This window comes from Carassius carassius, chromosome 30, assembly GCF_963082965.1.
Source record: "Carassius carassius chromosome 30, fCarCar2.1, whole genome shotgun sequence".
In the NCBI taxonomy this organism is placed as follows: domain Eukaryota; kingdom Metazoa; phylum Chordata; class Actinopteri; order Cypriniformes; family Cyprinidae; genus Carassius; species Carassius carassius.
The window spans coordinates 15,825,002-15,840,781 of NC_081784.1; the positions used below are offsets into that span (position 1 = coordinate 15,825,002).

At 37.6% G+C, this 15,780-nt stretch overlaps 1 protein-coding gene across 7 annotated transcripts in view; it reads right to left on the reverse strand.

Moving 5' to 3' along the window:
• LOC132110755 (inactive ubiquitin carboxyl-terminal hydrolase 54-like) overlaps window positions 1-14,842 on the reverse strand; it is a 31,204-nt gene extending 16,362 nt beyond the window's left edge. For all 7 annotated transcript variants that reach the window (XR_009424678.1, XM_059517622.1, XM_059517623.1 and 4 more), the window contains exons 1-5: window positions 14,545-14,842; window positions 9,749-9,841; window positions 6,275-6,409; window positions 5,321-5,434; window positions 4,784-4,866 (exon numbers count right to left, since the gene is read on the reverse strand). Coding sequence is in view for 6 of the 7 variants with exons in the window: in XM_059517622.1 (XP_059373605.1) it covers window positions 4,784-4,866; window positions 5,321-5,434; window positions 6,275-6,409; window positions 9,749-9,841; window positions 14,545-14,691 (572 nt within the window). In the remaining variant the exon portion in view is untranslated. The remainder of the gene's footprint in view (window positions 1-4,783; window positions 4,867-5,320; window positions 5,435-6,274; window positions 6,410-9,748; window positions 9,842-14,544) is intronic.
• Between the last annotated feature and the right edge of the window lie 938 nt (window positions 14,843-15,780).

The window sequence follows — 15,780 nt, forward strand, 5'->3', positions numbered from 1 at the left end:
GCTCAGGCAGATTTCAGGGAGACAGCGTTGCCAATGTCACAATGTTACCTGGACAGGCTCAACTGAGTGAGAATGTGTATACAAAAAAATATCTGAAACACTGATATTAAAACACATCGAATCAAATATGACATTACACAAGTCTAAAATCTTCTAAAAAAACATTCGATTTCTCTGTTGATAATCAAGACAAAATTAGGCTTGTTTTCCCATTAATGTATTAGATTATAATAATAATAATAATAATAATAATAATAATAACTACTATTTTTATTTGGCGGCTTATTATAATTCGGCTATCAAACTGCCCAGCTATTTCACTTCAGCACCGCATTTCTCTCTCACACACATCGCACAAGCGCAAGAGGATCAGAGCCTGTAGTCGCTGAAGTTGTCTGCTTTGACTCTGATAACTCGTTAAATCCATGAAATGAAAGAGATAGAAAATGAGGAGCTGGTGTCCCACACATTTAATGGCTGGTACATGACAACGCGCTCTTCTCATACACGAGAGATTAACTCTTTCTTGGCGTTACAAATAAAGTCAAAATAATAAGGCGACAGAGCGAACTTATCAATAGTGGTTCTCACTTAGTCCTTCTCTTAAAGACTGATCACTTAATTTATAACACACTATGTGGTGATGACGTAGAAGGACTACATGAGAACCACTATGGATGATAATTTTGCTCTGCCGCCTTATTTTCATGCACACCGCACTATAATGAGATTCATGCAAAATACATATTTTTGGCCGTTACAAATGCTCCATCCACAAACAGATGTACATCGTCTGCAGATATAAGATATTTCATTGCACTTTAACAAATAAACTGAACGGCCTGTATATGTGCACTATTTTAAACAAGCCCTCACTAACTGAGTTTAATGCCACAGTTATGTTTGAATGAATCTCATTCTTGTTTCTGTGGCGGTGCGACAAACTCGTCATGAAGTGCGTGGTCCGGAGCGATGATGACTGATGCATCAGTTCAATTAAACATTACTCCAAATATATGAACTTACCTGTTTTGAATACTTTATATTTAACGAGTTCGTTTAGGTCCAATAATAGTGTTCAAATTTTGGACTTTAAATGAAATCTACTATTGATTTTCACCATTGACTGATTTTGCAGAACATTTAGACTGATAACTTCTGTGCACAGATGCGACAGATTTGTCACAGGACGCACAATATGACAGCTGCGTCTGACTATATATGAACTAGCTTTTTAAATACAGTATTTTTATATTTAACATTAGATTATCAGTATGTTTTAAAGTATATTTTTTTTAGATTATTGGCGATTCCACAGGCTTTCTCTCGAGCACCTGCGCGGTTTAAAACACCAAATAGTTAAATAAATATAAAATAAATTTTACAAGTGCTGGTCAAAATGGTTAAGGTACAGGAGTATGGATGGAACATAGTGAGTTATTGCAAGTCGACTGCAATGTCTTTTTTTTTTTTTTAATTATAATTTTCTTTCTTTCTTTCTCTTCCAAGACCATTGGGAGAGAAACCCCTGATATGAAGTTAACTGTATATGAACAAGATAATGGTTTGTGATACCCCTAATGACCTGTCTGTTCTGTTCTTTTACATGTGTTGCATAAAAAAATAAAGTATAAAAAAAAAAAAAAAAAAAAAAAAAAAAAAAAAAGAACAAAGAGTCTCTTGCTCCACCCATGCACGATAATATTGTGTATCATCGATCTCACAGGCTGACAATGTGACAATTTGAAAAATGACCACATCGCCCAACACTAGTGAGCAGCTGTGAGTGATGGTGACGATATATATACGCATCATCATTCATTCATAATGTACAAATTAAGCTTTTAAACTTTAAAAGTACATTAAAATAGAAACAACACAAAGTTCTTCAACATGGAAAGCAATAGAAATGTAGCAACTAAGTCATTTCACCAGATAACTGTTTTATAAAGTGCGCTTTGCAGGGCTGTGGGACACAGGACAGATTCATTGCTACAACTTGTTAATTCATTCCTACAACTTACTGCTTTGTGGCTGTTCATGTTTTATTAATTTTGTTCTTTAAATAACCCATGATTTAACTGAATCTAAATGGAACTGATGAAAAAATGGGATGCTTTAAGGAAAATGCATAGCCTATGTACAACCCGAATTCCGGAAAAGTTGGGACGTTTTTTAAATGTTAATAAAATGAAAACTAAAAGACTTTCAAATCACATGAGCCAATATTTTATTCACAATAGAACATAGATAACATAGAAAATGTTTAAACTGAGAAAGTTTACAATTTTATGCACAAAATGAGCTCATTTCAATTTTGATTTCTGCTACAGGTCTCAAAATAGTTGGGACGGGGCATGTTTACCATGGTGTAGCATCTCCTTTTCTTTTCAAAACAGTTTGAAGACGTCTGGGCATTGAGACTATGAGTTGCTGGAGTTTTGCTGTTGGAATTTGGTCCCATTCTTGCCTTATATAGATTTCCAGCTGCTGAAGAGTTCGTGGTCGTCTTTGACGTATTTTTCGTTTAATGATGCGCCAAATGTTCTCTATAGGTGAAAGATCTGGACTGCAGGCAGGCCAGGTTAGCACCCGGACTCTTCTACGACGAAGCCATGCTGTTGTTATAGCTGCAGTATGTGGTTTTGCATTGTCCTGCTGAAATAAACAAGGCCTTCCCTGAAATAGACGTTGTTTAGAGGGAAGCATATGTTGCTCTAAAACCTTTATATACCTTTCAGCATTCACAGAGCCTTCCAAAACATGCAAGCTGCCCATACCGTATGCACTTATGCACCCCCATACCATCAGAGATGCTGGCTTTTGAACTGAACGCTGATAACATGCTGGAAGGTCTCCCTCCTCTTTAGCCCGGAGGACACGGTGTCCGCGATTTCCAACAAGAATGTCAAATTTGGAATCGTCTGACCATAAAACACTATTCCACTTTGAAATAGTCCATTTTAAATGAGCCTTGGCCCACAGGACACGACGGCGCTTCTGGACCATGTTCACATATGGCTTCCTTTTTGCATGATAGAGCTTTAGTTGGCATCTGCTGATGGCACGGCGGATTGTGTTTACCAACAGTGGTTTCTGAAAGTATTCCTGGGCCCATTTAGAAATGTCATTGACACAATCATGCCGATGAGTGATGCAGTGTCGTCTGAGAGCCCGAAGACCACGGGCATCCAATAAAGGTCTCCGGCCTTGTCCCTTACGCACAGAGATTTCTCCAGTTTCTCTGAATCTTTTGATGATGTTATGCACTGTAGATGATGAGATTTGCAAAGTCTTTGCAATTTGACGTTGAGGAACATTGTTTTTAAAGTTTTCCACAATTTTTATACGCAGTCTTTCACAGATTGGAGAGCCTCTGCCCATCTTTACTTCTGAGAGACTCTGCTTCTCTAAGACAAAGCTTTTATAGCTAATCATGTTACAGACCTGATATCAATTAACTTAATTAATCACTAGATGTTCTCCCAGCTGAATCTTTTCAAAACTGCTTGCTTTTTTAGCCATTTGTTGCCCCCGTGCCAACTTTTTTGAGACCTGTAGCAGGCATTAAATTTTAAATGAGCTAATTAAGTGGATAAAAGTGTAAAATTTCTCAGTTTAAACATTTGCTACGTTATCTATGTTCTATTGTGAATAAAATATTGGCTCATGTGATTTGAAATTCCTTTAGTTTTCATTTTATTAAAATTTAAAAAACGTCCCAACTTTTCCGGAATTCGGGTTGTAAGTAATAGGCCTAAAATAAAATTATTTGTTTTCATAAAAAAAAAAAAAAAAATGTAAAACAGAAGTGTGTCACGGCACTCCATAAACAAGTTCACGGAAAGGAAAGGATGACAACGTGCATTCTGTTTGTTTGCTTTATTTTACAAGAGCACAAATCTTCTGTTTGTATTGTGAGTGTGCACAAATATTAACTGGAATAAATTTTGCGGATTATATCTTATTTTAAGATTTTTTTTTTTTTTTTATGTCTTAGCCATTCGATCGCACTGGCACGCATGCTTGATTAAAAAAATAATAATAGGCCTAATTTGTGTCAAAACCCAGCCCTGGAGATCACCAAGTTTTAGCACAGAGATAAATGACATGGCGAAATAATAATAATAATAAATTATTGTATTAATTTATTAATCCATTGATTGTAATATTTGTAGTGGGACGACAAGGGAGTCAATGTCCTTGTGCAGATGAAAGCAGTTGTCCACTGCAATGTCACCTATTACCATAAAAATCCTCCTTTATCACAGAGCTGCATGCTGAAATATTCATGCAGTCCTTCATCGTTGTTGTGCTTACGACTGTTTGTTCACAATGTTAATTATCTGCTGCACTGGCAGGCTGAATGCAGTAATCCAGACTGTGTCTGCAAATGCACAGCTCTAAAAGCAGATGCTGACAATGTTTGACTGGAGAGGTTCAAGGGGATCTTCTCTAATGTGAGGCTCTGCTTTGTATCTGGCCACTCACTATCCATGATTAAAAGCAGTGGCACTGCTGTCCAGAAGACTAGAGTAATATTTAAGCTGGCTGTTGCCATGTGGTCTCGGCCATTGAGGAATCTCTCTCTGTTCTAATTGATTTCACTGTGTTTGATGTGGCAGAGAGCTCATTTGCTCAGCTGGTGAGGAGTATAGGACATGATGTTTTCTGTGCCGTGCACAGTGTGGCTCTTTTTGGTCCCAGCTTTCAAAATGACCTCATTCTTTAGCATCACTCATTTTGGTGCAAGTGTATGTGCTGCAGGAATGATTTTGCTCACCACAGAGAGGTGGTGGAGATGTAGTGGACCATCTGAATGAAGGGCAAGGGGTCTGAAGAGGCTCCACAGTTGCTGCACACACACTAAATGAGAACAAAACATTATCTATTAAATAATCTTTTCTATTCAACTGGACCGAGTGGCAAACATTTTATATAAAAAATTAGGTCTATTAGTTCCCACACCTCCTGACAAAACACAAATTAATTAAATGACAATTGATGCATGTCACTTACAAAGAGTTATTTAAGTAAGCAAACAAATTAAATACATTTTTGTGCATGATACATCAATGCATGCTATTATAAAAGAGAAATGATCTATGATTATCAAAAATATCAAAAATGCATTTACTGGCATGTGCAATGTAGACCAACCATGATCCAGTCAAATCCAGATGTTTATTTTACGGTTTTAAATTTCCTACCAACAAGTGTGTCATTCAGAAATATGTCCTATTATACAAGTTAAATGGATAGCAAATGGGTTTCACATTGTCTTCAAAAAGATTGCTACTTGTTAATAAAGGGGCTTCACCTGCTCAAAGAGTGTCATGGCAAACTTCTGGTGAGGGATGCAGTGTTTGGCCGTGCAGATGTCCTCCTTAGTCTCATCAGAGATGTGAAAGTGGATCCTCATGAGGATATTCTCCTGTGAGATATACATATTGCTTTATTATTAACAATCATTGTACTTGAATCCAAATCCCACTTAAAAGAAACGGCATGCGTCTTTCCTGCGTGTCTCATGTTAATTGATTCTCACTATCTGTGAATAACAGCGTGCTCAGCCCTTTTGGCTGAAGGATATGGCTGAGGATGTTTGGTTGGGGGAGGTTTGTGTTCTGTAGGGAGATGTTGAAATTTGCTAAGCAACTGGCCTTTTCCAGTGTCTCCAGTCTTGCATAATGGCCCGACAACAATAGTGGTTAAGGGGGCAAAAAATGTACATTTGCAGTTTGTGGTTGCAGTTCTTACTGGTCAGCACATTGTATGATGTTGCTAAACCAGCAGTCAAGAGAGGCAGAGGCAGGGAGCCATTCTTTATCTTATATGTTATGATGCTATGGCCTTTAAAATGAGCCATTAGGAGGAAGTTAATCACTGTACAAAATAGGAGATGCATGTCTTTGAGATTACAGCAAAGGTTTAAACAAGAAAAGTTTGCATCAAGAGTTAAAAATTGACAAGAAAGCTGACATGCAACCAAAAATGACAGGGAAGGACAGATAGAAATACAGGGCCAATAGGATAGGTTCCTTTTACTTGCACTGGTGGACTCAAGTCATAGCTGAGGCTAACAATGTTCGCAAGAAATCTGTCAGACTGCACAACGTCCTCCTACATCTAGAGCAGAGAGTCTAATTTGGCATGTGAAAGCATAATAAAGAGTATGGAACAAACAAGGACATGGAGGGGAGTAGGAGGGAAAGCAGTAACACTATAGGGGAGGAAAGCTAAAGGGCAATGGTAGAGAGTCAAGAGCCCTTACAAAGCACTCGGCTGCGTCGTCCATAATGCCGAGTTGGAATCGCTGCTCATCCTGGAAGGTTTTGGCCAGAGCACAGCGAAGAGCATCAGAAGGCAGCACCTTCTCACTGCTGAACTGGAACTGTACAAATATGCTCTGAAAAACAACCACAGCTCTCGATTAATGTTAAAGAAAACATCAACAACACCTCAGCACACAACTTCTTCAAAAAATGTACCTTTACACACAGTTTGTCACTGGAGCAGAACCTTATTTACCCCTAAAAGGTTCATAGTAGTACCATAACAGCACAAATTACTACTCTAAAAGGTACTAATATGTGACACTGGACCACAAACCAGTCTTAAGTGTCAATTTTTTTCAAAACATCGTCTGAAAGATGGATAAATAAGCTTTCCATTGATGTATGATTTATTAAGATCGGGTGATATTTGGTGAGAAAACTATTTGAAAATTTGGAATTTGAGGGTGAAAAATAAATACAGAGAAAATGAATATTCTTAGCAATGCATATTACTAAATCAAAAAATAAGTTTTGATATATTTATGGTAGGAAATTTACAAAATATCTTAAATGGAACATGATCTTTACTTAATATCCTAATGATTTTTGGCATAAAAGAAAAATCGATAATTTTGACCCATACAATGTTTTTTCTATTGCTAAAATATACCCCAAGTGACTTAAGCGACTTACGTTTTGTGGTCCAGGGACACAATAGGCATGCACGATATTAGATTTTTGCCGATATCCAATATGACAAGAATTTTTAAATCATTTACCCCATGATAATACCAATATATATTTCCCTTTGTTTTGAAACAACACACACAGTAGGGGACCTATCATACACCCAGTGCAATGCAATGCAAGTGTTTTTTGCAAGTTTCTGCCCAACGCAGTTATCATTTTCACGTCCAGTGCCATGTTGTTTAAATAGCAAACGCACTGGTCTGAAAATGAGGTGTGTCCATTGTTGGCACGTTGTTATTTAGAGAAGACTAAAAATTATTGCACCATTGATCAACTAAAACCTGTTCTAAAGTCAATGATGCAGTACTTTAAATTTATTTAAAGGGCATGTTAGTAATATGCACCTATAGGCAGGTGCACAATGCGCTTAAACTATGCTTATTACACACAGGAATGCACAGCAGCACACAAACATGCCAAATATTAAAATGAAAGGATTACAATGTAAAAGATTAGTATTGTGCCCCGTAGAAGGTCTGCTTGTGTGCTTTATCCTCGCACATGAGCAGATCCCGTTTCCTCTCTGGAGAAGTGTTCAGTCTTTGCTCTTGCAAATGTATATAGCAAATCTGGCATGTTGCAAGCACAGCTGGCTTTAAAAGGGAATGGGAGATGAGACTCTGATTAGTTTATTGCACATTATGCCCAAAACACACCCATGAGTCATTAAGAGAAAAGGTACAACCCCTTTGGACCAAGTGCCTGGAGCGCAGACCATTTTTTTTCTGTCGTTAAATTAAAATTGTATAATTTTGGTTAGTTTTAAGCAAAAAATTATTTGTTAGAACTAATAAACATTATCAAAGTTCTTTTTTAATGAGTCTACATCGAAGAAGTTCACTTCAAGAATCACCACATTGCTGATGTGATCTTATAGCCATCTCACCGAGCACATTGTGAGCTATTTATTAGCATAATTTTTTCAAATCGGTTTCAATAATATCATGCATCTCTAACTAATGGCGCTTTTCCACTGTATGGTATGGCAGAGAGAGAATCTTCACTACCTGCGTCACTGAACTTGTGACACAATGCACCTTTTAGGGGTAGATAAGGTAAAATTTTTGCTGGCAGTATACAGTGGCACTGTATAGAACACAAGGGAAGCTGATATTCAAAATTTAAAAGAAAACGTTTTATGATTTTGAAATCTTTTCAAATGTGATGAGAGAAAATGAACAATATTATTCAATTTAAGTTTTAATGTAAACAATCAACTTTTTTGTATTAAAAAAGTAGCAGGACAAGCAAAGAGATTGAAAAAGAAAGTGTTTTACGAAGGAAATAATTCATTCAACTGACACACACCAGTGAGTAAATGCATGAATTTTCATTTTTAGGTGAATTATACTATTAAAAAGCATTTTTCCCCCTCTTAGGCCACATTTAAACAACATAATTAAGAGTCTCCTGGTTTATATGAACCTCTAAGATTTCCCATGCTGTAAAGACTTCTATGCTGAATTAAGAGTCTTTACAGGATTAACTTCTTTTCTTTGGAGGCTGAAAACTATGTTATATAACTCTTAGAGGTTGGAAACTGCACTTATGTCACTGACCGTGAAACATAGTGGAATAAAGTCAAAAAGAGATAGACAGCTGAATACAGAGCCAGTACCAGACCCATGAGAGAGAGTGGACAGGCTGATAGACACTGTCCCAGTCCTGTGTGTGAGAGCAGACAGGCAGCCCCCTACTGCGCTGGCACAGGGCTCAGGAGAGAGATCTCTAATTTCCAGAGTTATTGAACTTTTGATGGAAAATGCCAATGGCAATCCTGAACATTAGAAGGAATCTAATAAAAAATGAAAGTAAGGGAGGGACTGAAAAGAAACGGGATGGAAAAAGAAGTGACACAGCAAGAGCTGCATACACGCAACACTGCTTGCCTAACAGCTCTAGTTAAACACGGGATGGCTAGTTTTTTTTTTAATGCATTATGCAAAATACATAAAATGGCATGACAATTCCTGGAACCATTCCTGGACAAAATGACAAAGAAAAGATCCAACACTGATTTTTATGTTTTGTATCAGACAAATGAGATCCAGAACTGGTTTCCTTTAAGCTTTTTGACAAAATAACTAAGAATTAGAATAGACAAGTAAACTAGTAATTATACTAACTAATGTTAATTATTCCTCACCTGAGAATTAATATCTATCACATATATCACAAAAGTGATAAATATCTCAAAGTGGAGTAACAAATGCAAACAAATCATGAAACAAGTTATTATCCTTTTGGATGCAAAGTAGTGTAATGGAGTTGTTGGGTGCTGTTTTTTATAGACTTACGAAAGGGAGCTATAACACAACATTACAAACGTTTTGGTGACCACTGACAAAGGTATTTAGATTTTTATGTTTCACAGACGTCAGTCAGTCATAAAGGTTTGGAACAACATGGGGGTGAGTTAATGATGATAGTTTTCACTTGTGGCTGAACTATGCCTTTAAACTAAAAATGTAAATACATCTGTAAAAAAAAAAAGGGTCAAGCTGATTATCTCTCTACTTCTACAATGAAGTTAACCATTTAATATTTGATAACATTTCAGAATCTTAAAGCATATACAGATGGCAGAAACACATTATAGTTCATTTAAAAAAAGGAAACTACTGAATTAGAAAAGCTATAATGGAGCAGAGATCCCTGTCAGCTCCATTAACTTAATGCATCATGAATAAAGTTAAAACCTGATGGGCTCAGTGCTTTACCTTCAGAGCGCAGAAGATGCATGAGTCCTCCATGCACTTGTGTGTGGTGAGCTGCCGGAAACTTCGCCGGAAGATATCCAGATGCCAGAGAACCTATAAAAAAAATAAAAAAAAATGTAATGCAATTAGATGAAAGAAAAAGTGTACATCGTCCTCTGATCTTTGATGCTGCCTGCACATGATATGAGAGCTCTCTGAAAGGCTGAGAAAAGGTTGAATCAAGCATCAGACACTCACCACCCTTTCTAAAAAGCCTGAGATGCACTAGTCATCAAAAATGTATTTGGCTCAAAAAGCACTTGCTGCTCAGCACTGCCTGCAGTTGACTTTTCACCTCTTCTTGAGTTTCTCTCTCAGAAGTGCAAGGCATCTAAAAACAGGAGGCGTGTTGGAGATGGAGATTGTGCAAGTTGTTTCTGAAGCTGACAGACTTTTCCTCAACAATCTCCTAAATCCAGCTTTCTTGAAACCCCAGTAATACAATCTCAACCAATCACATGAGAGAAGAAATTATGTGTCACCAATCAAGCGTCAAAGATCTGATAAGCCTGTGCTTTATCCAAGAGTTTGAAGAAACATGGAGCAGGTTAACAAGCAAAGCAAAGTCTGAGAGTAAGATGAAGTGATGAGCATGTTTCCCAGATTTAAACTTTCATCTTGAGGAACGTATGCATCTCCAGGTGAAAGATGATGCAGTATGTCAGTGGAAAACAAACAAAAACCTGCTAGCTTCCTGCTGGGCAGCTCAAATCCATGCACAGACACACAATTATACACACCTCCCATCTGGCCATGCCTGGGAGGCTACAGAGGTGACCTGACCCCATCTACCTGCCATGAGCAGGGACTGTGTGTGCCATGATCCCCTCTGCTCGCCCGGCGGATCTACACGCTCGCATGCTGAATTATTGAGAGAGCTGTCAGTCCCAGTTAGCACAACTGTTACCCAAATTAATCTGCTGTCTAACTTTACCTTCACGGATGTCTTAATCACTCTAAAAGTGATAAAGTCTGTAAATGAACTTCAAACGTTAGTTGGCCTGTAAACCAACACATTTAAGAGACCTACTTGTTTCAGTCAAAAGTCTTAAGCATAGCTGTCCACTTGTTTTACTTTGAATCCATTTAAAATCTATAGTGCTGACAATCAATTTCAGAGAGTAATTTCACAAATCAGAAAACATCTGTTTTACTGCAGTTGGCACTGTGTCTCTCTCTCTGCACAATAAAACTTAACAGTACTCAGCAGCATCGATCTCTCATGCCATTACGATCACCCTTCACCCTGTATGACCTTGCTGACGCGCTTTGCATGGCAAGTGGAACTGTAAGCGAATAAAATGTATGAAAAGCAATGCTGTTTTTGTTAAACAAAAGCCTGAATGTAAATGTTTTCTCAGGCATGAAAACGTGCGATCTGTCCAAAGAACTACACTATCACAAGTATTCAATCGATCAATAAACTCATTTTTGTTTTACTTGAAGCCTTGCAAAGAAGAGCTATAAAATTAAAGATGCAAGAGTATTTCGGGACAGATTGACAGGAGTTAGATATACATTATATCAGCATCATATCTAACTTTTTTATTGTGCACATGCATTTTTTATTTTTTTTTATACACAGAAACATTCTGAGCCAGTGGCCATGGACTAGCTAGTGTGTCCATGTCTCAAGCGCTCAGCATCAGGGCACAGTGTCCCCTTCTATTGATCGGACCTCACTGATTTGACACTTAAGTTCTGGGAGCTCTTGTCATGCTACGGAGTTTGCCTCTGAGAATGTCTAACAACAAAATCCATCCTTTCATATTTTTCTTTCTTTTTTTTTTGAGATCTGGAAATGTCCAGTAGAGTTTGTATAGGATGAGAATGCCAATATTGATGAGAAGCCTACAGGATCTTACAAGAAGTACAGGTGTTTGCTTGACAACCCAGGTCACTTCTGCTCATTAAAGCGATGTTCTGACTCACTATCATGCTGAGGGGACTGTCTAGTCTCTGATGTGATGCATTTTTTTAACAAACGCATAAATGCCAGCAGAATCCTTTAGACAAGAACTTTATAAAATGGTCTTTTAGGAGAACGAAAGCTGAAACTGAGAAACCATGGAGTCTGTCAATGTCTAATACGTGAACTGCAGTAGACCACTTCTTGAAAGATTAGTTCAATAAGAGCAAGCAAATCTGCATGAGTCCCCAAACTGGACAGATCAGAGATAGCCCTCTGCAAAGAGGGACACCATGGCCCATTACTAACCATAAATTACATGCTTCGGATCAAGGGGATGGAAAAAGGATGAGGCATAGTTGATGAAACAGAGATAGACTGAAACAGAATGAAAATAACAATGACTGACTAAAATGGAGTTCCTTCAGCTCATCAGACATTAAACAATGTGTGCGGCCACGTAAAAACTTCCCTTCACGGAATGTGGTCATTTGACAGCATGTGCAGCAGTAAAGCATTCAAGTTTATTTCAAGAACAAACCTGGCCTAACAACAATAGTCAGTATTTTTAATTAAAAGTTCAGAGTTTAAAAATGATAATTTTTAAAATGATTTTCCAGCTTGCATACAGTACAAATATTAAGCAGCACAACCATTTTCAACAATAAGAAATTTTTCTTGGGCAAAATCAGCATATTAAAATGATTTCTGACTGCCTACTGAAAATTCAGCTTTGCTTTACCATCACATTATCAAAATAAAAATGTAGGTAACACTTTATATTAGTGGCCATTAGTGGGAGAGGACGCTGGCGCTGTCTGTTCACGCTGTCTGAACACGCTCACAACAGACACGGAAGAGAAGACAATGCTGAATTAAGTCGTAATTTTTGTTATTTTTGGAGCAAAATGTATTTTAGATGCTTCAACAAATTCGAACTGACCCTCTGATGTCACATGGACTACTTTGATGATGTTTTTATTACCTTTCTGGACATGGACAGTATACCGTACATACATTTTCAATGGAGGGACAGAAAGCTCTCTGACTAAATCTAAAATATCTTAAACTGTGTTCTGAAGATGAATAGCGGTCTTACGGGTTTGGAACGACACAAGGGTGAGTCAATAATGATATAATTTTCATTTTTGGGTGAACTAACCCTTTAATGGTTTGTTAATAGCGAGAATTGGACCATAAAATAAAGTGACCAAAATGTATATTATTTCATAATAATTCTGTTGTTGTTTTAATCAAATAAATGCAGCCTGGATTAGCATATGAGTTTGAAGGACTTTGTACAAGTTGTTCAAACTCACCTTAGCTTGCAAACAATACAACAGTGCAATTTTTTGATTCAGATTTAACTGATTAAGAGAATTTTACTAAAAAAGTAGCAAGTTGGTTAAACATTTATTATTAGCCTAAAACCAAACATTCCTTTAGCTGCTGACGCACTCAACAGGAAGATGCTGATTACACATCCTGACACTTACCTTCTGTCTCAGAATCAGCAGGAGACCAGAAGACGTCAGCTTTGAAAACCCATGCAGTCTAGACATAGCTCTCTCCCTCTCCTTCCTTCAACCTCATTTATGCTCAATCAGGAGTTTATTGATTGCATAATAGATTTTATTGAATGGCTGTTGTGAACTATATTGATTTTAAAAGAGGTTTCTGGGAAAACTTAAAGGACAGCTTATTGCATTGTAGGCCATGTAACGCCAAAATAAAAAGACATTATCACTTAATGTAAAAAGAACATGAAAACTGAGGGAAAGAGAACAATACTAGAGAACTGACTCACCTTACATGTAAATAGGCCTATATTATAATTTGCAAAGCCATCAGAGCCAAAATTAACTCATGTCAGTAACATTTTTACAGACTTTGAAGTTCTTAAAAGCCAAAAAGTCCTTAAAAAAATAAGAATTACAATTCCTTAGAAAAGTATTAAAGAAAGCTAAAGCACCACAATTTGTTCTACAGATAAAAAAATAATAATGTTTTCACCCCCAGGTTTTAAGTTCATTGTCTTGCCATATTTTAATGCTTCATGACAACAGACAATCCAGCCGCAATGCTCCCTCAAACACCCAACCCCCCAAACCAGTCATAACTGACACTAATTTGTAGCTTTAGACATATTATCTGCCAGCTAAGCCCCTTTATTTCCATATAGCTGATTATACAGTAATCCAAAAATAGAGGGTAAGTAATGGCAGGTTGCTGTGCAGGGTAATTACCGGCCAGGACAGTGCGCGTCTGACAGTTGTTTGTGGGGTCCAATGCAGACAGTGCTTGAATCATCACTAAATCTAATGCAGGCTCCAACAAGCAGCACAATGGATAAAAGGCACAGCAGTTTTGGTCTAATAGTGCTCATGCGTAAGGAGAACAACAAGTGAAAAGTCAGCGTACCATTCTTACAGCTGCCATATGCATCTAGCCACTTGACTTGTTGCTTCAAATGGCTAATCACAAGGGGGGGGGGCATCTACCCATGAGAGCAAGCATCTTTTGAGGTCATACGATGCACGAGTCATTAATTAATGAGAGTCTGCAAAACATTTATCCTCATAGACTACAAGTATAGCATAACAGTTGATGTAAACATCTCAGCAAGCTCATGCGGGGTGTCCTCAAAGTTTGCTAAGTTTAATGGAGACCACACTGAGCCACATCTGAGATACATCCCTGAAAGCACCATATAAAGACTAATCATTTCGGTCAAGAGTCTTGTTCAACTAAGAAACTATTTGTATATTTCAGAAAGACCCAAGTAAGATTTCTAAAAGTATAAAAGGTAACATATAAGATGCGTTTACAAGAACCAGTGTAGTCCTACCTGCAGAGCGCTGTTCAGGAAGCAGCTGTTCTGTCCTGGCTCATTGATGAGTCCTTTGCTGGGGGCGACTGACGTCATGGTTCGTGGGGTGAATATACCCTGTAAGCCACTGCTGCCAGATGCAAAGTAGTTTCTTTTCCATGACATGGTGGAGGAAATCAGTATCGCTTGAACTCTAAATCGTCCCTCCACTTAAAAATACCAAGTTCATCTTCCCAAAATCGAATGCATTGCGGTTTTATCCAAAAAATGTAAGATCTGAAAATTCAGAGCTGCCAATAGCCACAATTTTTATAAACTAGATGATATATATATATATAAATATATATATATATAAAATTGTTCTGGGGAAAAAAAATTATCCAAGGGAGTTGGCTTCTTGTTGTCGTCTTGCATCAGACAGAAAAAGCAAATGCTGTCTCTTGGCCTTGTTAACTGCTCTCTGGGATTTGGTTGTGGAATTTCACACCATTATACTCAGGATTCTGGGTTGTGGGAGGTGTGGTGATCTTCACTGCAGTGCTCTGTGTTACACCCTTTAACAGTAGCAAAAGTGTGCAGATTGACTGCTAGAGTCTCGTCCTGCTTGTAAACAATTGTCATTCTTCACAACACTATATCTGGAAAAATAAACAGAAATAAAAAAGTTAACATCTCACGCTCAATCCAATCTAAAGTTCATGCATTTTTCACACTAGCCCCTTTCACACTGCGATTCCAGCAAATACACGGGTAAAGTGTTCTGGCAATTGTTCCCGGGTCGCTAGATTTTGCACTTTCACACTGCCAGTGATTACCCGGGATGTGCGCATGCTTTCACACACAACCCGTAAAGGTCCCGTAATGAAAAAAGTTTTACTTCATGCAAATGGAAAGTGAATGGTTTCAAAATCTTCTAACAGGAGTGAATACACTGGAGCACACGTGATCTCTCAGATACTGTTGTCTAGCATAGACAAGATGGATGAGAAGTTATTGTTACAGTGTCTGATCTGGCTATTGAATTATGATTATGATCACAATCAGTCTCTGCTTACATAAAGGGATATAATAAAATGCTGCAAAGATAGAAGTTAAATTCATATATCACACATAGCCAACAAATGGTCCACAGAAAAAAAAAATACAAATAATGCCAAGAAAAAAGAAAAAAAAATTAAATTATAAACAAGCCCGAAATATTCTCTTATTTTGAAATGTCTATACTACTGTGGGCTGATCTTTCAGATCAGAGAG